This window comes from Eretmochelys imbricata, chromosome 5 (assembly GCF_965152235.1).
Source record: "Eretmochelys imbricata isolate rEreImb1 chromosome 5, rEreImb1.hap1, whole genome shotgun sequence".
In the NCBI taxonomy this organism is placed as follows: domain Eukaryota; kingdom Metazoa; phylum Chordata; order Testudines; family Cheloniidae; genus Eretmochelys; species Eretmochelys imbricata.
Genome location: NC_135576.1, coordinates 128242702 through 128266501, shown reverse-complemented (window position 1 = coordinate 128266501; position 23800 = coordinate 128242702). Strand labels below are relative to the sequence as shown.

General features: G+C 44.8%; 2 protein-coding genes across 5 annotated transcripts in view; one reads left to right on the top strand and one right to left on the bottom strand.

Annotated features, from left to right (window-relative positions):
• The first annotated feature begins 1038 nt into the window (after nt 1–1038).
• Nucleotides 1039–13970, top strand: LOC144265320 (purpurin). Its single transcript, XM_077817875.1, has 4 exons — nt 1039–1359; nt 4041–4177; nt 7373–7485; nt 13292–13970. Exons 1-4 carry the CDS (start codon nt 1243–1245, stop codon nt 13519–13521), a joined length of 597 nt encoding a protein of 198 aa, XP_077674001.1. The 5' UTR covers nt 1039–1242; the 3' UTR covers nt 13522–13970.
• A 3238-nt stretch (nt 13971–17208) lies between these two features.
• IDUA (alpha-L-iduronidase) overlaps nt 17209–23800 on the bottom strand; it is an 86742-nt gene continuing 80150 nt past the window's right edge. For all 4 annotated transcript variants that reach the window (XM_077817869.1, XM_077817870.1, XM_077817871.1 and 1 more), the window contains one exon: nt 17209–21726. In XM_077817869.1, the coding sequence (XP_077673995.1) occupies nt 21626–21726 (101 nt within the window). In that variant the 3' untranslated portion in view covers nt 17209–21625. The remainder of the gene's footprint in view (nt 21727–23800) is intronic.

Below are 23800 nucleotides of genomic sequence, written 5' to 3'. Positions count from 1 at the left end.
TATGTTAGTCTAGATGTAACTTGAGTTGGAGAATAGTTAACTGAGCATGTCTTTGGGACAATCTGGATGGTAGCTCAGGCTCTGCAGAGATAAGATTATGAAGTTTCAAAGATCTAAATGACTCACTGTTGGATATCGTGGAAAAAGTTGTAGTAATAGTAATAATTAATCATAATAAAAGGATAATCAAGAAAGACTTTTATCCCCCTGTAAGCATTTAAGTTTAATGTGGATGAATTCTGATACGCTAAGCAGTTAATACAGCTGGGGATTACTCGGCAAAATTGTGGTAACATTCTAAAGGCAGGTCAGTCATCCAGCATCTGAATATTGTCTCTCAGATGTGAGGTGGTGAGATTATAAGAGGGATTAGTATAAAAGTTAAATTCATTTCATGTTTTAATAAGCCATTAGAGAACATATGGTTAGGTTGTGAGAACTCTCATGTGAAAGGTAATAACCCTGTTGGACATAGAGATGTCCCAGGGATCGATGGACGTAAATATGTAAAAACAATTTAACTCTGAAAAATGAGGTTTCACTAAGAGCTCACTGGAACACTTTAATCAGAACAAAATATTAATGGAAAAACAGAAAATGTGAGTAACCCTATCCATTTCCAGCTAGATTCATAGCAATAAAATAGAACTGGCACAAATGCCAGTATTTGTGACAAGCAAAATACTAATTTAGCAAACAAAAATTATTGTAGGTGTAGTGATGTGCTAATCAGACTTGTATTAGGCATTTTAACTTGGCCAGGTTTCTTAAAGAAGGATTTATTCAATAGTGTACTTAGAGTAACATGACAGGAAACAAGTTTAAAAATGTGAAGCCTGTAATCGGTATTTATAGCACTAGGTATCCCAATTGTTGCATGCAGAAACAGGCATTTTACTTTAAACTTCACCTTACGTTTAATAACTACCATTGTTTCCATATTAGTGAATATCTTAATGCAGGTAGAAAACTCACGATTTGCTGATAAAAATGAGATTGATTGTTGTCCTCTTCCCCAGCCCAAATGCCATTGACAAGAATGTGGTGGGTCGTACCATTAATTACACAAAGGTACAAGCCACACAATCGTTTACATTAAAACAGGACCATTGACTATGCTCCCGCAGAAGTTGGTATATTTCAGATGCTATCTAGATTATTTTTTGGCCTTCGATCAAAAACCTTCAGATTTGTGAATCTGCATCTGTATTAAACTCTTCATGTTTGCTTTTGTCTTCCAGAATGAACTATGCACAGTATGTCTTCCTGGCAACACTCCTCTCTGGTATTGAACACTGCCTGGCTCAAAGCTGTACAGTGGATTCTTTCTCTGTGAAAGACAACTTCGATCCAAAGAGGGTAATTATCACAGCTTCATCTACTGTTCACAGTGTAGCAGTAGAAGCTGCACAATTTACATCACGTTTTTAATTTGCATAATGTACTAATTCAATGCAACATGAGCTGGGAAATCAACCTCTTCGCTTTAAAGGTAAAATATATTCTTTCCAACACTGTTTCCATAGTTTGCTGTTAATTCACCAGATTCACCCCCATTGCCTTCTGCTCAGTAAGAACTTCAGCCCAAAAAATCCAAAATGAAGGTTAATTTTCTCACATAAGGAAATTTGTTTCACCTAAAAAGAAAAGGACTACTTGGGGCACCTTAGAGACTAACCAATTTATTTGAGCATAAGCTTTCTTGAGGTACAGCTCACTTAACGAAAGCTTATGCTCAAATAAATTGGTTAGTCTCTAAGGTGCCACAAGTACTCCTTTTCTTTTCGCGAATACTGACTAACACGGCTGTTACTCTGAAACTTGTTTGACCTAGTAACAGCTTCTCAATTGCTGGAGGTCCAAAAGCTCCCACTCCCAATGTGCTGCCATTAATGGCGCATCCTGACTCTAAATACACAGGACAGTCATTTCCCCCACGTTAGCGATATGGCAGATTTGCTTCCTTTGAATCTAGACTACGCTAGTGAGCTGCAACTCCTCACTGAGGAGTGGACCTTGGGAGCTGGAGCTTCCGCACAGCGAATCAAAGGGAGATAAATTGGGCTTTAAAGCAACCCCATTGACATCAGATATCAATCTGTTACTCATGAGAGATTCTGAGACTCTGGTTGAATTATGGTAGCAAATAGGTTTCAGAGTAACAGCCGTATTCGCAAAAAGAAAAGGAGTACTTTAGGCACCTTAGAGACTAACCAATTTATTTGGGCATAAGCTTTCGTAAGCAACAGCTCACTTCATCGGATGCATCCGATTGGTTAGTCTCTAAGGTGCCACAAGTACTCCTTTTCCGGTAGCAAATAGGACCGCCTCTAGATAACATCCATTGTGACAGAAACAAACAAAATCTGTGTTTGGATGTGGCCAGGGCACCAGCCTGGGACTTTGGAGGTGGAGGATTCAATTTCCCTGCTCTGCCACAGATTTCCTATGTGACCTTGGGCCTCCTTGCCTGTACACATCCCCATCTGTAAAATGGGGATAATAGCTGGGGGGGGTCACAGAACTGGAGCGAGGGCAGAGGTGAGAGCAGGAGGGGGCTGGAACTCCTGGGACCTTCCTTCCCAGCCTGGTTCTGGTTCTCCCGATCCCCCGACAAATCTACCGCCTAGTAGTGGTGAGAGAATGAATACAATTGCAGATGCTGAGATACTACAGAAGTACCCCAGGCTGTAGACTATTACGTTTGATCATAACGTTCCTGCTCTGCTCCAGTTTGTGTGGGGCTCCATTTCAGTCACTAATCTGAATTGATGACGTTTTGGCTCCCTAGGACAGGGAAGGATTAAGGCAGGCTCAAACAACCCCGCTAATCCACCCTCCCCTATGTTAAAACCACTTTGGAGGCCTCCTAATGAAGAACCTTTTCCAGAAGGGGCCTTTAGTGGCCCACAGAAGGGTCAAGTACGGCTGACCAGAAATTGTTCCCTCCCCACCTTGGGTTGGTTGCTGTGAGAAGCAATTGAAATACGCATATGTGTCCATATGCATCAGCTCTGGAGGGCTTGGGGAGAACGCGTGCTCTTACTAAAGGCTGAGAATCCCCTGATGTATCTGTTCCTGAGTTACAGGCTCCATTTCAGTCTCTAACAGCATGTGACGTTCTAGATCACCTGGCCCCTTAACTCCATACATTCCTTTTACAGACACAAATGCCCCCTAAATGTCCCATTTTTCATGAGTGCCAGAGCAGGGGTGCAAGACTTTACAGTGTAGGCAGATGTTTCCCTTCTGTTTGTGTTCATCTTTGTGCATTACTCCTGTTAGTCCTCTGTGGCTAATTCTTTGTGGATCTGACGCTGCTGGAGTAGCTTCCGTTGATCCCCTTTCGTTTTCAACACATACCATATTTGGTCTTCAAGGATGCTTTTCCTGGGCATTTTGTTCTTGCTCAATCAAATATATACACACCACCACCACCAAACTGGCCTCCTTTCCTCAGTTTCTAATGAGTAAGCTTAATGTTTTTTTGCCTCTCTGCATAGGAACTTTAACAAGCGTGAGGGCTTCCAGCAAAGTATCAAATTCAGTCTCTTTCAGTAGTGACACGTGTCACAATCTTTTGGTTATTTAGTGAAACTGTGAAAAGAGATGGAATTTCCCATCAATTTATAAATAGCAAAGTGGTCCCTAAAACCTTCATGCAATTTGCTCTAACTGGGTCACTTGTTGCAAAGAGGCCAAGGACTGAAAGGGAACAGAGGATGTGCTACTGTTTGATTTACAGCCATGATTTGTTTGGGACATGGCTGAGACATGTAAGCAGGGAAGCTTACGCTGCTGCTACCTGCACTGTAGATGACTGGGCCTTCAGCATCCACGGTTACCAGCTCCTGTCACAAGGTCTAAGGTGAAAATTAACAGCAGAACCGTTCTTCCAAGCACATAAGAAATGCACACACAGGCTTTTCCCTGGTTTTTATAGCACCTACCTACAAGCTTTCTGGCCACCAGCCTGCTGCAGTACGGGTGGTTACAGATGCCTGATCTTCATTAATTGGGATATTTTCCTTTAATTTCAGTATGCAGGGAAATGGTATGCCCTAGCAAAGAAGGACCCAGAAGGCCTCTTCCTTCAGGATAACATCTCTGCTGAATACACTATTGAGGAGGATGGCACAATGATTGCATCTTCCAAAGGCAGAGTGAAGCTCTTTGGGTAAGTGCTTGGCGAACACTCCACTCGTGTGCCTGATCGAATGCACTAGTCTGCCTTGTGACTGGGAACGTATCTGAGGTACATGACATGAACAGGTTACCCTGTTCAAGGAGGAAAATCTAATAAAGCTCAGTATGTTAAAACGGCAAACCTTCTGCTTCTAGGGTCCTGGCTTTATTTTCTATTTAGGCCACCAGTGATGATGAGTTCAAAGCCAGCCTGGTCTCTTTTGTGCCATCACACAATCACCATGTATGTGACAGTCTGTGTTCAGAGGCCCAGGACTTGAAAATCTATGTGTTCAATAATGGTAACAAGTCAATAGGCCCAGATGGAGTTTCTGAGTTTTAAGGAAACTAAATAAAAAAAGAGCTGCGCTATTAACAACAAAAAAAAAACCTAAAAACAAGTACTATATTCAAGGTTTGACAACGTTCAGTTGTTTATTCAAATGGAGGTCCTAGGAATTATACCTCAGGCATAGCTTCTTTACAAAGAACCATGGCTAAGAAAATCATTAAATGTAGAGTGGCAAAGCATTCCAGTGAGGGTAAAGTCAAATAAACCAATGTAGCTTTTGGAAAGGCAAACTGCTTCTAATTGGTTAGATTTACCTGAAAGATTTGGTGGTTGAAGGAACTAAGTGGGTTTTATGTTAGAGGATTTTTCCACCTGACATTGGTTCGTCTTCTGTGGAAGACTCAAAAAGCCCTCAGATAATATGGGCGGGCACTGGCTAGACAGATGGAAACAAATCTAAGCTTTTTACCCGTCACCCATGGCTACTGTAAGGGATTACAGCTTGGTTGAGAGACTAAACAGAGGAGAAATAAACAGCTTTCTCAGTGTAGAAAGAAACCCCCGCAAGACCTTCTCTATACTAGCTCCATTTCTGTTCAACATTAGCTAACTATATGGAAGATGGGTGCACTGAGGTGGTAAAACTCACTGATACAAACCTTAAGTTTGTCAAGAGAGGTTTGTCAAGGAGAGGCAGCACTCCAGGCAGTTTGGGAAAAATGCCAGGTGAAGTTCAGTAGACAAGTACTAGGTAATGCATGTGGGAAGGAAGACGTTCAGCTATTCAGGGTTGTCGATTTTGGGTAGCCTCCAAGAAAACCAGAAAATCATCTGTTGCCATGAAGGTATCTGCTTCATGGCTGAAGTTATACTCCTTGTATTCAGTAGGCTTTGAGCATGCAACTTCATCCCAGTGTAAATCCAGCTTTGGGACGAGGGACTAGGATCAGAGAACTAGCCCAGAGGGAGGGTGCAGCAAATTCTCCCCGCCTGTGCTGAGACACCTGACAGTTTAGTCAGGGGGTTCATGGTCGCAAACCAGGGGAAAAGCTAGTGCAAGTCAGCCATTTGCATGGTGGCCATTAATTCCTGCGCAAATGAGCAGTAAAACCTACTCCCTTCTGAGGTGGCACCTCCACTAACAAAAGGATGGGTGCACAGCAGAAAGGAAAACCGGGGAGAGCATTTAGTAGGGAGGATGCAAAGTGTAGTAGCTGGCAGAGGACAGTTACCCTCCCCAACACCTTGTCTGCTCAGAATGTGTTTGGGGCGGGGGGAGGGGAGTGTGACGCGAAGGTATCTGCCCTGGGTCTGAACTGCAGGGAATGTGACTTGGAACCCGCTCTGTGGCCCTGGCTGTCCAGTCTCTTGGCTCTTGCAAGTTCCTTACCCTGCTTTCCCCATCTGACCACTACTGTCCCCATTCTTGGCCCTCGTCAGCCTCCACTGCCCACTTGGAAACCCTGTGGTAACCACACAGACCATGTGAAGGGCAACCGAAAGGAGTGATATGGTGGGATGAAAGCTTTGGCATCTGCCCAGGGATCTGTCCTGGCAGGGACATATCTGTTCCGTCTCACCTTGCTGATTGTCAGGGCTGAGGTGACACCTGGGGGAAGGGCCTCTGCAAAGGTTGCAGGGGGTGGGTACAAGTGACACATCTCCACTCATTGTGAACCCTGTCGTATGGCCCTGCCTGGCATCAAAGGACTACGCTAGACTACCCTTTCCCCAGGAAGGCCAGACCTCCCTAGAGGCTGCTGTGACTTGCAGCCGGTCTCTGCATGCTGAGTTATCCCCAGACGAATGTGCTACCCATGACTTGCTCCTCTTGCGCTGCTCAGACCTCCGAGCTCCTCCTCCCGTACGCCACATCCTGCTGCTGTTCCCTCTCACTTGCAGAATCTGAGTGTCCGGTTGCCTCCCCCGACTTTGAGCAGGGGGTTGGATTAGATGACCTCATGAGGTCCCATCCAACCCTGAGATTCTATGATTCTATGACTATCGCAACAGCCTGCTCCCACCAGGCTCTGCGAGGTGTAGCGGACAAGAGCACTCCCGCTAGCCAAATCTCCCCACAGTGTGGAAAATGGGGAGCCAGAGAAGAAATGCAGCTTCTGGTCATTTTCAATGCTCCTCTCTATGAGATCACATCTCTGGTGCCCACTCTGCCAGCCACACCAGTCTTCATTCTCCAGTAATCCATTCCTCCTATAGCCCACTGGAATTGTTTTCATGGCTCTCCTTATATAGGGAATTCCTGTCTTAAACTAGTCCACAAGGCTGCTACCCTCCCCACCCTCAAATTCCTCCTTGAGAGACGCTACTTATGATGCTCAGCTGAAACCAACCATCTAGTGATATACCTCTGAATGATCGAGGGCCTGTAAGAGCTGCCTGCAGCCTATACCATGCCCTGTATTTATATTACCATTCACCCTTGTTCTCTGCCTGCTTGAATCCTCTATAGGAAGAAGTTATGCTCTTTGAGCAGCGACTCTGCTATTTTCTCAGCGGCATGTAGAACAGTAGGAGTCTAATTTTGTCTGAGTCATACACCAATACACAGAATGCATTTCCTGCCATTTCTGGATGCACACGATTTACTATGTGGTGTGGAGGTGGGTAGCAGATGCATCATCTCTCTGCACTTGCATCTGTGCAGCCCACGACTCGTTCCTGCATCGCGTTTGGGAAAGGATCACTGTGCTAGGACTTGGAGTGGCTTTTACTTAATGATGACCTATTCTGAAATGGAAACAGTGCCCATGGCCCTACTAAGTCTGTCAGAATTAAGTCAGGTACCTGTACGAGTCCTGAACAGCGCTGTTATTTTGTGCATTGAAACATACACACTGTAGGTTCCCATCTTCAGTATCTCTGCTCCTGTTTCAGATTCTGGGTGATCTGTGCTGATATGGCTGCTCAGTACACAGTCCCAGACCCCACCACTCCAGCAAAGATGTACATGAGTTACCAAGGTCTGGCAAGCTACTTGTCCAGTGGAGGTGAGTGAATTTCATCACCTTTGGTTAGCTGTGTTGGTTTGTAGCTCGTTGGTGTCGAGGCCTACGTGTTTCAGTGGATGAGCTGACAAGACCGTTGCACTCATGTGGGACATTGCAGGTCACACAGTTTAGAGTGAAGTGCGTGAGAGCTGGGGACAAAGCATTGTTGACCTGGTTGTGGAATCTGCTTTGGGAGACAACTCCAGAGGCTGATCTTTGGAGAATACTGCAAATCCTTGCTTCACAGTGCTTCTCTACCATAACCAACCCCTCGTCCCCAAAACATGATGGGAAAGCCTACTCGAAGAAAAAGAGAGTTCTCTACCTCCCAAAAGAGACGTGCCAGAAACTCCCTTAAGGACCAAACTATTACTAATCTATTTCAGAAAGGTGGGTCACAGCACAAAGCTGTAGCAATACAGTTCTGGGCTGTCTGGAGTTGGGAAATGATGTTTTTCAGGAGTTGGAGGTGTGCTTGCTCCTGTTACACTCTGCAGGCCTTCCCCACGCACAGCCTGATAACTTGGGCTCTGCACTGGGGGAGGGATTTGACACTTACCCCCATATTCTCATACTGGCAGGAGGCTAAAGTGGCTGGGTGGGTGTTGACAGGAGGAAAATTGTATGGTTGTCCCTTAGCTGCCCTCGGGATTGAGCCCCACTCCCCAGGAAGTTTGTGTGCCAGCCAGGTGTATACACCTGCCTAATTACTGCATGCACCTCCCATGTCCCTTCCCCTGTCAGAGGACTCTCTGCAGCTGTGGCGGCTGGACAGGATTCCCCATTAGTGAGTGCTGAAAGAATATCTGTCTAGTGCACCGGTAAATAAATTACATGAAAACATCCTGGATGGAAGAACAAAGCTGTAAAAACAGGGGCAACATCTTAGAAAAACTCAAAACCTAGACAGTGTTAGGTAACATTAATATAGTCATTACAGCTGGTCTACCTGTGATATATTCCCAGACACACACCCCAGGATGAAATGGAGTTAAGGCGAGAGGACATATCATTAACTTAGGTTAAACTAAATTGCAGGGATATTGAAATTATCCCAAGACCAAGTGTTATCGACTTAGGAAATTGAGATAAGGTTGATTTGTTAAGAAATCCAGACGTGTATTTCCATAACTGTACTGCACGGGCAGCCAGACGCCCTGCACTCTACCAACAGACCCTTCAAACTTCCCATAGAGTTAAAGCTCCCTTAATTTCCTACTTAGGTTACGTTTCTTTTCTTTTTTCTTTTCTTTTCTGCTAGGATTAATTGTCCCTTTTTCCCTGTTACGCTCCATAACTGAAAGTTTTTCCTTCAGCAGAAATGCTCCTGTGCTGTACTGACACCATACCAAACTTATTTTGCCTTAACTGTCGTTGTGGGCCCAGATTAAACTGATTATTTTTTCTAGATAATTTACACCTCTTCATTATTTCCCCCTCACGGTGTCATGACCAGGCAGGGATAAGGTTGCTTGGGCGCCCTAACTGCACTTCCATACCCAAAAGTGTTCAGATTTTTTTCTTGAGTGTTAACTTTGTGGGCTGATAACACTTGGTTTGGAGATAATAATAGCCCAGCAATGCAGTTTCCCTAGACTGATGATAAGTACTAAACCTTAACTACATTTTTATGTTGCTCATCTGGGAATCTCTTTGCTTTTTAAATTGAAAATGTTACCTCTTGCACGCCACTCTCTGTTATCCTATACACACACACTAATTTCCCTTCCCTGCCCCTGATGCACCCGTGGAGTTGCTCTGGTGCAACAGGTACCTTTTGTAGAAATTTTTTTTTTTAGGATTAATCACAATATTTGCCACTTGTCATTAATGCAAAATTTGTCAAATTGCCCATTTCAGAATGGTCACCCTTTCCCATTGTTCTCCACATGAGTGAAGCAATAGCTGCCTGATGGTGCCCCCTGTTCTGTAAGAGATGCTGTCTCATTAACAAGCAGAGCTGAGCACAATTTAGAATTTCGACCGCACAGGAAATTGATATTTTGCATTTGGTTTTAGAATGTCTTGCAGAATGTGAAGTTCTGAAATTGCAATATGGAAATATTAAAATGTTACATTTGGTTCTGAACAAGTTCAACATTAAGCTAAGTTGTCACATTGCCTCCTGGAAGTTGTCCTTTTGATGACTCATACTCTCATTGCTCCCTGACTGAATTACATCTGCCTTGATGCCTTGACCCCAATGGAGCATAACGTGACACGGTCATAGGAGAGATCTTGGTACATCATGGGAGACGCAATTAGTCAGTGAGCCCCAGCCCACAGGGAATGGGGGGCATGAATCACTCTAAGAACAACTCCCATGAGGCACCACCGCACTTTACGCAGATACGCCATAGCGTCAAGATGATTCGACACCAATATTACTGTTTGGTTCAACAAACGGAAAAGTTTGTACTCAGCTCAAATCAAATGTTTTGATTTTCCACTAGAAAACTGCAAAACTCTGGCAAAATCTAACTTTTTCCATAGGAAACTTCAATTTGGCAGGAACCAAATTTTTCCAGCAAATTCCTTTCAATGGAAAACTGCAAACCATATCTGAGGAGATGGCAGCCATTTTGACAGAGGGCAAGTTCTTCACTGACTTCTCTGTGCCTACCATTGTTCCCTTCAGTCTCTGCTTTAGGAAAACTTTCACTGAGAACAGAAAAAAATTACTATGGAACCTAAAAACAATAAATATAACTCTATATACTCAAGATTCCAGTATGTTTTTACTGAAAATTTTTTTAAAATGGGCTAGTCTACGATTATTAGCGGCAAAAACGTCTGACACTGGATTCTAAATTTCTTAACGGGCCCATTTTAATGGGGAAATTTCCAGAAAATTCTGTGCTCAGCCAAGTGCTATAATTTAGGGGAAGATATAACTTCTTCTTCTATGCTGAAACTCCACTTCAAGTGGAAAACTCAACTCATCCTAATTACAGAATCACTGCTGCCACTTCAGTAGTTAGTGGACCTGCAGTGGAATTGCACAGAAAATTCCAGGAGCTGGCCTAATCCATAGAAGGAGAAACCAAATCCTTTCTGGGACTAATTTGTTTTAATGGAGCAGTCTTATAAAGTTTTATTACTTTTGGGCAAATTCTTGGACTAGAATTCTTGCTGTTCAGGCTCTATGATAAAGGCAGACTTGTGTCACAGGCTGTATCTGCATCTTGCTACTGTTCCTAACTTAAACAAAATACTTTGACTTTTCTATACTGTCAAATGGTAGAACTGAGGGTATTACAATAGCACCCTTCTCAAAATGGCCACAAACTGAGGGCAGTTGTGCCTTCAATCCCCTGGAGAACAATGGGTGATGGCAGTCATTTGGAGAGAGGGCAGTTCTTCATGGAATTCTGGAATTGATCATTGTATCATTCGGCTTCTGCTGAGATAGAGGATTTTACGACTAATGGGAAAATTTGACCAACCTCTCCATTTCATCCAAACCCATTGAAATCTTGTGCCTGGCCTCCATTTAAACTCCTCTTGTAGGATTAATGAAAGAGGCTGGTTTGGTCTGTTAATCAGATTAGAGGCAAAGTCTGACAATGTGTGCTAAATTTCATAAAGGGGCTGTTTTTAATTTGAATTGCTAAACTAACAGATGTTCTAGTAAATACATAATTTTTCTGGGTCATTAGTGAATGCTGTAATGTGAGAAGATACTAGATCAATTCCACTATACTTTCCATACATAAGTAAGTTTTGCAATTATAGCGGGGATTCAACCTCTTAACTATAGAGTATCAACCAATGACTCCATAACATATGGAAGAACCTCACTAATTTCAGTTGCATAGCCCACTGGATTCAGGAGTTTTCAATTAAGGGCTCAATTCTGCATTCCTTATTCGCACAAAATTCCTTCTGAAATCAGTTCTGTGCATGCTAAACAGTATCCTTGTCAGCAAGTTAAGGAAGTATGGGCTGGATGAATGCACTATAAGGTGGGTAGAAAGTTGGCTAGATTGTCGGGCTCAACGGGTAGTGATCAATGGCTCCATGTCTAGTTGGAAGCCGGTGTCAAGTGGCGTGCCCCAAGGGTCGGTCCTGGGGCCGGTTTTGTTCAATATCTTCATAAACGATCTGGAGGATGGTGTGGATTGCACTCTCAGCAAATTTGAGGATGATACTAAACTGGGAGGAGTGGTAGATACGCTGGAGGGCAGGGATAGGATACAGAGGGACCTAGACAAATTGGAGGATTGGGCCAAAAGAAATCTGATGAGGTTCAATAAGGATAAGTGCAGGGTCCTGCACTTAAGACGGAAGAACCCAAAGCACAGCTACAGACTAGTGACTGAATGGCTAGGCAGCAGTTCTGCGGAAAAGGACCTAGGGGTGACAGTGGACGAGAAGCTGGATATGAGCCAGCAGTGTGCCCTTGTTGCCAAGAAGGCTAATGGCATTTTGGGATGTATCAGTAGGGGCATAGCGAGCAGATTGAGGGACGTGATCGTCCCCCTCTATTCGACATTGGTGAGGCCTCATCTGGAGTACTGTGTCCAGTTTTGGGCCCCACACTACAAGAAGGATGTGGATAAATTGGAGAGAGTCCAGCGAAGGGCAACAAAAATGATTAGGGGTCTAGAACACATGAGTTATGAGGAGAGGCTGAGGGAACTGGGATTGTTTAGTCTGCAGAAGAGAAGAATGAGGGGGGATTTGATAGCTGCTTTCAGCTACCTGAGAGGTAGTTCCAGAGAGGATGGTTCTAGACTATTCTCAATGGTGGAAGAGGACAGGACAAGGCGTAATGGTCTCAAGTTGCAGTGGGGGAGATTTAGGTTGGATATTAGGAAAAACTTTTTCACTAGGAGGGTGGTGAAACACTGGAATGCGTTGCCTAGGGAGGTGGTGGAATCTCCTTCCTTAGACGTTTTTAAGGTCAGGCTTGACAAAACCCTGGCTGGGATGATTTAATTGGGGATGGGTCCTGCTTTTGAGCAGGGGGTTGGACTAGATGATCTCCTGAGGTCCCTTCCAACCCTGATATTCTATGATTCTAAACATGGAGAATCAGGACCGAAATAATTTTTAAAAAAATACTAATTGCAAAAAAGCCCATTGCTTAGGCAATTAGTTTTGGTTTTAATACTTGATCTCTAGCCAAGTTAATGAAAACCTAGGGAAAAAACTTACAACATATACTATTGTAATAAACTTGTTTGGCATGATTTGGTGTGCAGATTAGAAAGGCTCAACTGTGTTTCATCAAACAAAGCTATCTTTCAATTACCCCATGATCCAAGAATAGTCCTATGCAAAAAGATAGTTTAATGAGTCTTCCGTGAATCTTCTATATCCTAAGCCCCAGTTTTATTCCCAATGGTGTTTTGGACAGACTTCAGTGGAGCAGGTCCATAAAGGGGCCAAGGAAAAAAGTTTGGTGGTGAAAACCATTGAAATTCTTCCCATTCCATGTAGAAGTTGAAAAGGGATTTTACAGTTGAAGGTCAGAAAGGATCATTATCATCTAGTCTGACCTCCTGTGTACCACAGCTAATCAGGGGGTGGACTGCATCCAGCTCGATTCCTGGCTGAACGGGAGCGTTTCTCACAGAAAGACATTCCATCCAGATGTCAGGACTCTGAGTGGTAGAACCCTTCATCCCTTGGGAATCTGTTCCAGTCGTTTCACTCCACTCATACAGGCGCACATACAGAGTGAAATGTACTGACTTGCCTTTCCACCACTGATTCTTGTTCGCTGGCCTGCAGTGCTCAGACATCTTCACCTAGGTAGCTACCTACAGCCCATGACTAACGAGGTGTTCTAACATTTCAGGGGACAACTACTGGGTGATTGACACCGATTATGACAACTATGCCATTACTTATGCCTGCCGCAGCCTGAAAGAGGATGGCACTTGTGATGATGGATACTCCCTTATCTTCTCACGCAACCCTCGTGGGCTCCCACCAGCCATTCAGCGCATTGTGCGTCAGAAGCAGGAAGAGATTTGCATGTCTGGCCAGTTCCAGCCAGTGCTGCAGACAGGTACGCTAAAATACTAAGTCTCTTACTGTAAGAGTCAGACGCATATTTCCTAATACAACGAAGTCATTGCAACCTAATTAACAGCTCTTTTGACAGCACTTTTGTGTGCAATATTAAGTAAGAGTGTCGCTGCAAAGTGAAAGACTTAGAAGTTAAAAATGCCAGATATATGGTTGTGCAAACTTAAATCTGCCCCTCATTCCCATCCTATGCAGTAATGAAGCTGATATCCTGTGGAAAAACAGGATGTCATGTCATTAGAGCATCCTAGTGGACACATACAAAAGGACAGATTTAAGGTTGCCTGAGCAACGGGAAATCTGGCATTTCCTAACGTTCAAGTGTTTGACTTGGCCACCTAAATAAAGTCCTTCTAAGTTAGCTGTGACTCTCTGCCTGTACAAAGCAAAAAGGTAGAAACAGATTCCAGTACTTAACAGCCTCTCCCCATCGTGAGGCGCCAGCAGGGTTTGAAGCCTGGACCTTCAGCACAGACTGCTATAATTAGAGCTGTGCTTCTAACTGCATTAGCTGGCTGTTTCTCTGGGTATGTTAATGAGTCATGTGCTGGATCTAGAGGGTGCTTGGGGAGCAATCTCACCTAGTTCTCTGTCCTTTGAGCTGGGGAAGTTCTAGCCCCACACAGTGCCCATGGGGTGGGGGAACTGGCCCTTCGATGCCATGTGCTGGAGGCAGGGGGATTTCTTGGTTGGGAAGTCTGGCTTGGTTACCCCCCTCCACCAGAGGTGTGGGACTTACTAACCTATGTGTGGTGCATGGCTACTGAGGCAATGTGCTGAGTGGGGAGGAAGCCCAGCTCTGTGCACTTCCATCCTCCCAGCCCCACAAAGTCCTGCTCTGGCAGGTCTTGGCCCTTCCCAGCGCAGTGTGTGCTGCAGACCTGGCTCTCCAGAATATTGGGTTGGGTTATTCTGGCTTGCTGTCTGAAACTCTTCTTGAAAATGGAAAGGAGAGGGAAAGGTGGCAAGCAGTTTGTCTCCCCAGAAAGCTGAATAGGTTGAAGACAAGGTACTTCAGTAGCCAGAGTGTTATTCCTGTCCTGCTTTTCAAAGGTCTGCTGCACACAATGAAGTGGGTGAGAGCTTTCCAGTCAGAAGGATGCAAGAATCTCTTAAAATGGAAAGTGTTAGATAACCTAAATATAGGGGGACCAACCAGCTCCCTCTTAAAAATAGGTGCTTCATTGAGAGTACAGGTCCCAACATGCATTGCTTCATTAACTGACAGTCACAGGACTGATTCAGTCACAAAGTAAGGAGCTATCTTTGGGCTTGGTCTTGACTTACAGTCCTTACTCAGGCAAAACACTATTGAAGTCAACGGGAATTTTGCCTGGGTAAAGTCTGCAGGTTCAAACTTTGTAACAGTGTTAAGCTGCCCAGGTGTGAGTCGAGTAACAAACAGAAACAAACTGTGCATACACAGCAAGAAAGCAGGGAAGTGTTAGTCGGGTTCACCAAAAGAGCTGACCCAGAGGCTTCTGGCTACGTACGCTCATTGCTGGCTGTGGCTGAGAAAAGGGCACTGGTTACCGGGCAGGATGTCTGGTGCTAAATTGATATACTAGGCTGAGGTTATGGCCCTTTGTGGCTAAGGACTGCTCTAACATATTATGTGGCAAAGACATGCACAGAGCAGGATCCAGACAGTGCAAGTGAGAGTTTTGGACACTAACCCTGAACTCTATTTTATGAGTACCCCCAAATTTCTGCAGCTGTAGCTGAACTGAGGATTAGAAATGTAGCAGAACACTGTGATGATTCCACACATTTATTTGCATGGAATGGAAAAAAATGAACTAAAGTTTTCTTTCTTTCTTTCCTTCCTTTTGCAGGTGCCTGCTAAGGAATTACACCTGTGATCCTATTTTTAAGACCTGAAACTAGATCTCTGGGTCTTGAAGTTGTCATTCTCTTAAAAATCAAATCGTTTGGACCAATGTTTTTTTCCTGAAAAACATGTTAAAATGTTATTTTTTTTGTAACCCAACTGCAATTTTCAAAGGAATAACGTTAATGTGATGTTTTTAAAGAAACCTCTAAACATGAATTTTGCTATCTACTGCCTGTCTCATTTAACCTACCCTCCTATTTTAACTTTTAAGTAACAAAGCCTGATGGGCCAAGAAGTCTGATGTGAGATTGATACAGTGTGATCCTCTCATTCCAAGTTAATATGGTAGAACATTTACTGCTAGTAAATATTAGTGCTGAATGCCCCAACCGGGGTTGGGGTCCCATTGTGCTGGGTATTTCTAGTCAGACAACTGGCATCAAACAAATTCAAACTAAGAATTCAAATTCAAATCAAATTCAAACTATATTAAAACAATATAGGATCACACGAGAGGCTGGCTTCCTAAAAGCTCAGAATAATGAATCCCTTGTTCCTCTTAAGGGTTGAACAAGCTCAGCCTCATCAAAGCCCTGTGCAGCTGCTTGATCCAAGCTCCTGGCTACTAGTCCTAACAGTAGGTATCAAAATTCTTCCTACCACCTTCCTCCACCCTCCTGTCTCATCATCTGGGGAACAATAGGTTTTGTGCCAAGGAGTTGCTTTTGTCTGTGCAGAGAGTCAGAGAAGTAATGGGTAGTAGACCGTTCCTCTTAGGAAGACAGGGGTGGGGGTGGAGGGGGGCCTGAAAAGGCATTTCTCAGTCACACAATTCCCTTTCCATGGGACATGACTGATCCTCAGATGTTAGTGGTTTTCTGTGAAGAAAGCTAAACCCACTGACTTGATATACCACCACATTATGCTGACTCGTGCAATCCTTTAGCAAGGGCATCTAGTAATTAGTTGGGATAAGACTGCAGCTAAATCAAAGTGCATGGTAAAATACTGGCACTGCCTAGCGCTTGGCAAATGACTGACTTTTCAGTTTGCTGGCAATTGGGAACAATTGGGGAAAAGTTTGGTTGCAAATAGCATACAAATTCCTGTTAAAGGCTCTTCTAGCTTGAGTGTGGATAGTGCACCAGGAATGTGGTGAGCTCTCCTTAAAGGGTAAGCGGTTTGTTCTCCCCAAACCCCTAGTCTGCATTGCCTCTGATATTTAGCTGTAATAGACGTATGCTAGTTGAGGATAGCAGTCTGCTCACTGCCCTCCAAAGGGAGTCTTCAATTGTCAGGAAGGGGAGAAAGATTGCTAAAGGTCATGTTTATAGCTATGGGCAGTATGAAAACCAGAGTATGAAATGCATAGATACCACTGACCGGAAAACAATTTAGATACACACTAGTAACCTGTATGTAAACTACTGTCGCGTGTTCTGAATAAATGTACGCAGTCCATCTGGTCATGCTGGACTAATGCAGTAGTCAGTGGAATGATTTAACACCTTGCTAATCGCCTCTCTGTCCTTTTAGATAGTATCAGGGATGAGTTGTGTCAACTTAGGACTCCATCTCAATTGATTAGACAAGCTAAAGTCTTAACTAAAGGAAGTTTAGCCTTTGGCGAAGACCCTTGGACCAATATGCCACCTTCTGGAAAACGGGGATCTTTAATGCTCATACATAATTAGGACCTGGGTATGGCCCAATTGCTGTATTGAGTATGGATTAATTTCTTAGACTCCCAGTGGTTGGTAAGAGTTCAGTCTCCTACACAGCTACAGCACCTGGAAAATTATCACCAGTGGTATTAGAATAAGAGACCCAAGGGGCACTGGAGAAACAACTGCAATTTATCACAAGTCCCTTTATTAATAAATCTGCTAAGCAGATAAATAATCCCACCAACACTGAACTACCTCAGCAGACCGGGAGCGAGAACAAAGTGTTTAGTCCCGCGATTGGCATTACTTACATCTCCCAGGCCACAACTGAGCCCCAACACTCGACTGCACCCGGTGAGCACTGAGTGCCTGCTGTGCCCTGCAGACCCCCTATGCCAGGGGCCAGGACTTGAGGCACCAGGGGGCCATTGCAGCCAGAAGCAAGGGCTGTCAGTGTCCCAACAAGGGACACCCACCCTTCACATCCAGCTCCACCAGCCATCTAAGCCTGTGGAAGGGGGAGACTGGGAGCCTATGCATTATTGTTAGTGGGCATGTTTCAGAGTGCAATGGGATGGGTCAGTTATTTGACATCCTGGAGCCAAATCCCTTTCTAGTCTTTTAATTTATCCCCATCCTTTACAAGAATCAAACATTGTTTATCCTTCTCTACTGTCTTTGATACCCCCCTCACAATAAACCAGGATGTCCTAGAAATCACAGCAGTTGTCTGTGCACAAAGAACCTCACACCCACTGCTCTTATGGTGAGTCACTGAGGCCCTGGGGAGGGAGGAATATGGGTGCCACCATCCTGGGGGCTCAGGAATTCCCCAGGAGGCGCCTACATTATAAAAAGCATTATAGGAAGAGTGGGTAGCAATGCCTATGGTGAAGGTTGCTGGACACTTCCCATTTTAGTAGCCTGTTTTCAGTGCTTTTACATTTTACCTACCTGGACTGAAATTTTCCATGCAGCAAAAGCTACAGTAGTATGTTTGAAGTATGGTAACCCCAAGCCTCAGTTTTCAGAGCTGCTAAGCACCTGCAACTCCCATTCAGGGCTCACCATTCCTGGAATCCCCCAGGTCTATAAGCCAGGAAGCACTGGGGGAGGGGAAATTCACTATAGCTCTTAGCAGTGTATAGGATGGAGGAAATACTAGAGTAACAGTTCAGGATAGAATTTCAAAGAGCGGGAGCCTGTGATGGATCCTTACGGGAACGTCATAATAGTTTCATTATTACAGAACTTATAAAGAAAAAACACCCTATGGAATTCACTGGCTAAGCCAGCCTTCCTATAAACACTGAACCAGCCTATGGCATTATACACCTGCTGTGGCATTTAGCTAAGGATTTGAAAGACACTTGCCCGTTGAAGTAGTCTGAGAAGTACTAGCTACTCCATCTGTGGATTACAGTCAAGCTCCTAGAATTCTATTCCTTGGTCAGCAGAGGCTGAGAGATATGGGAGTGAGCTGCCCTCTTTCCAAGTGGCTACCATTTCATCGTCACGGACTTGCCAACTTGCCACAGCACAGGAGGCCCCCCACCTCCCTCCAGGCAGATACTGCTTTGCTCATGCTGAGAACAATGAATGGCCATTTGGAATGTGGGCCATTCTTCATGACAAACTTTCAGTTATGGAAAACAATGGCAACTTATCATTAAGTACCTTTTCAAAAGCTTCCAGAGCTACTCAAGTGGTCATACAGGCAGGAGGGAGGTATTCGGTGGTAAGTATGTATAGCTAGAGGTGCAGGAGGGGGAGGGATTTGGGTTGTATGCACACAGAGGTGTATGGCAAGAAGGAAGAGGCAGGAGTATTTTAAGGTATGGAAGTGCATAGTTAGGGCAACCACTCAACTTTAATTTTGCCCTGTCAGACTCCTCTAGCTTCCCATGTAGTTAACTCACTGAACTCTTGTGCAACTCTTGAGCAACACTTTAGTTTTTTTCAGTGTCAGCTCCTCCCTATTCTTAACTTAAATTCTCCTTCAGCTGAAACCATGGCAAATGCCTACCTTGATTAAGGTAGTGCAGTGCTTGCGGCCCCTGATAAGATAATTTATTTTGAAGGCTAAGAGTTGCCCCCTTGGCATGGTCTCACTTCAGGATGCAGAATTAAGGTGCCTTAATTCTGCATTTCTATGCATTAACATTGTTGGATTTCTTTTAAGTTTAATGGTAACTGACTTTTCTGGTTTTGATGATCTGTATGGGCACATGTATAACATCCCTATAGCGTATTTTCCTCTGAATTACTGAGACCTACAGTGATGGAATGCTTACACGGTATTATAATGTTCAGCTACTAGGTGGTCTCATGTATAACATACCTTTCCTGAGCTGGGAACAGTCAGACCTGGCAGTGCATTGTATACTTAAGAGAACACATCTCTGGTATCTCTCTCCATGGTGGAAGTGCTGTAGCCAGTCCATATCTTGTACAAGAGTCTGCCCTGCTAGTAGAGGTCCTGCAACCTACCGTGTACAAGGAGTACATGACCTCTGCTCTCAACCATCTTAACTCCATCTTAGTGGTTGTTACCTAGGCCTATAATCAATGAAGTAGCAATACAAAACACATATCCGGGGGTGCTGGTGGGGGGATTGCTGATGATAGTGACACAATCCTGACACTCAAATGTGGAGGTGGACCAATCACCCTTGAATCCACAATGCCAAATGCTTCCTCCAACTTACTGTACAGCTGATTTCATATTGCAATTCAAGTATGCATGCTTTGTTATGCTGGCGAGGTATTTTATATCATCACAGAGAATATGTTCATAACAGAGGCTTGTTCCTCCATTGTAAAATAGTCTAGCTCTTTTCACTGCAGTGATCTTTCCTGCTCTAAGTACTTTGAAAACACAATACAAAGTGCTCCAATTATGAGGGGCCAGATTAAACCCACAAAGCACTTTGAGTTATAAAATAGTCATTAGCATGTGCACTGAGGTCTCACCTAGAACTGTGCAAAGTAGCAGATTTTTCAGTTTGGGGGCCACACCAAGTTAATCTTTCAGATCAAGGTCAAACTACACTTTGTTTTGTTGGAGTTTTTACCTTTTTAAATAAAACTGAAGCAAAATTCACAACAAAGTTGTTTTGAATCCAAGTCAAAATGTTTTGTTTTGAAATATGTTCGGTTTTTTGTTTTCTTTTCTGACCAAAACAATCTGGCAAATTTGACACGAATTCATGCTATGTTTTGTTTGACCCAGATACCCATTTTTGGTATTTTGGTAAAAAAATTTAATCTGACAACTATTGCCCAGCTCTACTGAACTCAATATTCATAACTCCTTTGTTTTGTGTGAGGCTATAATCTGCTGTAAAATACACCATTCCAAGTGTACATTTTCTAGTTAAAACATGTCCATTACCAGCCATCTGTCACATTCAAAAGCATGTAATGCCCAAATCTGATAAATTTATAAAACCCTCTAACTGGATCCTCTCTAACAAACATTTTGCTGGCCATGAGGATAGCCATGGCCCATGATTTCTGTCACAAGGCCTTGGTTTGTTTAAGGCAAGGAACACTGGGGGTTGTAGTCAGCAGCATGAGCATGTGACTGGAAGGAAGCAAGGCCTGCTGGGAAGAGGGAAGTAGGATTTAAAAGTGCAGTGTAAAGGAAGGTGAAGTGAGAACAGCAGCTGTCTGGGGATACTTTCCAGGGACCCAGGTCTGAGCTGGCGCTATCGGGCTCCCTGCTGCAAGGGGCCGAGACAGGGCCTGAGAAGACCAGTGGGGGGGACATGCAGTGAGGGAAGATGGCTTGAAGGTGGCTTCTGAGCAAAAGGGAAAATTAAAGAGGCCAGGGTCTGTGCTGGTGATGCCCTGCTGGGCAGGGGCAAGGTATCCGCGGCCCTCTGAGGCAGAAGGACTTTGCTCATGCAGGCAAGGGCCCAAGAGTGAGCAAATGGCTGCCTGGAAGCTGCTGCACAAAGGGGTGAGCAACATTGTACTCCCTGCTATAGAGGGACAACAGACTGCACTGAAGTCCCAGAATCCTCCAGGGAAAGGGACTGTACTAATCCCTGGGAGCCAGGGAGAAGAACTCCAGCCCCAGGAGGGCAGAAGAGGCTGTTGTGTTCATTGGGCAGTGTTCAGCCCAGCAGGAGCCCAGCCGGCCAGTATCCCACATCCAACCAGTACTGCACAGTCGGTGAGGAAATTCAGACCCAGCCACACCTCCCCTCGCAGGAGAACACTGTCCTCCAGGTCCAGGGGCATGAACTATTGGCTCTGACTCCATACATTGACACCAGGCTCCTGTTACCCCCAGCATTCGGGCGGACTAGCTCTATTGCAACCACTTGAGTTCCACCAGCATATAAGAGGCCAGGCCAAGGCCCAGTTATTTCTTCTTCACTTTTAAACACTGTTTGGGACGATACTTGTCTTCAGGCTCCAAAGGGTTAGCAGCAAGAACAGGAGTGCAATGTTGTAGGCTAACCCACTAATTCCCTTACTGGTGAGGCTGGGGTTTCATCATAGGGTTGTTGTTTGCAGCACCATAACCCCACTCTGCTATGTGCTGAAGACAGATGCAGATTTCTCTCCTGGTTGTTGGGCAGTTTTGCACTCATGCAAGAGCTTCAATGTACTGCACAGGAATGGAGAAGAGGCCTGGCTTGCTCCAGTAGTCGACGGCACGCACTCTGTAAAAGCCCGAGACCTTGGTTCCTGCCAACAAAAAAGTTAAAGTACAGTCACTGCACAAGACCAACATCTGCTGTGTGCTCAGAGGGGCTGGGACCATCACTATTCCTGTGAGAGACACATTGGTGGGATGGAGTGGGGGATGTGACAGGGGGCTGGCTTCTAACAGGAGTTCTACATACTTGGTAAGTGTGGCTCCTTTGTTCCCAGCCCATGTACTTGGCCAGGTCTACTGCCAGCTGTAACTGATCATCCTGAGGAAGTTAAGTGTAGTACTCTCCCCAGCGACTCCAAAGTCCTATCCTAAGGCAGATCTGTGGGAGGATCCGATTTTACACAGGATGAAGTGAATAGCTGTGGATTGTCTTTAAAAAACGCGAGAAAAGTTAAATGCAAAAAGATGGCAGTGATAAACCAGGTAAGGCATAAGCCAACCTTCCAGCAACATAAAGGTAGCTAGGCTGTTCAGAGGGGAATTATTTCTGTCGAAATACAGAGTTTACTGGATTAAGCTACAAATCCTGTGGGTAACATTATTTGCAACAGTTCATATTGCCCTTGGGGTCTTCACTAAGACACTACCTTTCTTTGTGCTTATCTGTGCAACTTTAACACTGTACTAACACAGCCTTTTGTATTTGAAAAAGCACCTGATTTTAGTGTGTCGTACTCAGTGGCGAGCTGTGACTTTTTCAGCAAGGAATGCAATTCTATACAGGCATGCAAGGTGTGACCACTTGCATGCGTGTTCCGGGGGCTAGAGAGAATCATCCCACAAGCACAGCTAGTCCTGTGGCACGCAATGCATGCATAGAATACATAGGTGGCATGCCACTGGTTGTACTAGATGACGTTGTGCTGTTTCCAGTTGATGGCTCTGTATCTCATTGGAGCACATCACTCAGAAGCCAAGTTCTCCTCTATTCCATACAAACCTGATCAGTTTTTATTAACGTAACTAAGAATGTGCAGTTGAGTCAAGAAACTTGGTCTGGAGCTCTCTGTATTATAGACACTCATCCTGCATTGTTTTCAGCTTCTTCCTCTAAGTCAGTTGCTGTAGCACAGGGGTTCTCAGACTTTTGTACTTATGACCCCTTTCACATAGCAAGCCTCTGTGTGCGACCCCCTTTTAAATTAAAAACACTTCTTTACATATTTAACACCATTATAAATGCTGGAGGCAAAGTGGGGTTTCGGGTGGAGGCTGACAGCTCGCGACCTCCCCATGTAATAACCTTGTGACACCCTGAGGGGTCCTGACCCCCAGTTTGAGAACCCCTGCTGTAGCACTTATCCCTTACTTTGGCCAAATGCTTGTTGACTTCAAAAGCCATGTTCCCTGATTTGCAGGGAGCAGCCCTGATGTCATTAGGGCTGCATGTGGTCTCACATTTAGCCATGGGAAGGCTGTGGCTATGTTGTGTTCAGCCCTCTGCCAGTCACCGGCAGCACACATAGACCTGAACCCACACCCAGTTTTCCAGCTGGTTGTTCAGACTCCGTGGGGAGGGAAAAGCTTTGGCTTGCTGTTTGGTGGAAGGGCAGAATCACGGCTGTAAGACACTTTTGTGAAAAAAAATCACGGTGGGATTGCACCACTTGACGGTCCAGGGTCAGAATCCATCACCTGCGCTGCTCTGGTCATGGCCCCTGTGTAGCATAAAAATAGGACGTTTGGCTGGGAGAACACCCCCAGCGTAAGTGGGTCTATAGCAGGTTTAGAGCGGGCATGGCTGGCTCCCACACCCAGGGCGGGGCAGTGTGCTCTGGCTATCTCTCCGAGAGCCTTTGCCAAGTAAACAGCAGCTCCCAAGATGGTCTAACTTCAATCACAGCAGAAAATCAGAGACCCATATCCTGCTCCTGCAAGACAGCTGCTCCTGGGCTCTTTGGGCTGTGTTTAAGTTCTCTCTCACGAGCTCACCCGCCCACGCCAGCCGCCCCTGCAGTTGTAAGACGTATTGCAAGAGACCCTGTGTTGCGGACAGTTGTGTTCCCAAGTCTCCCTCAAGAGGTCCAACGCCCCACGGGATCGCCGCCCATAGAGGAGTTCGAATGGGGAGAACTTCGTGGACGCCTGTGGGACTTCTCGAAT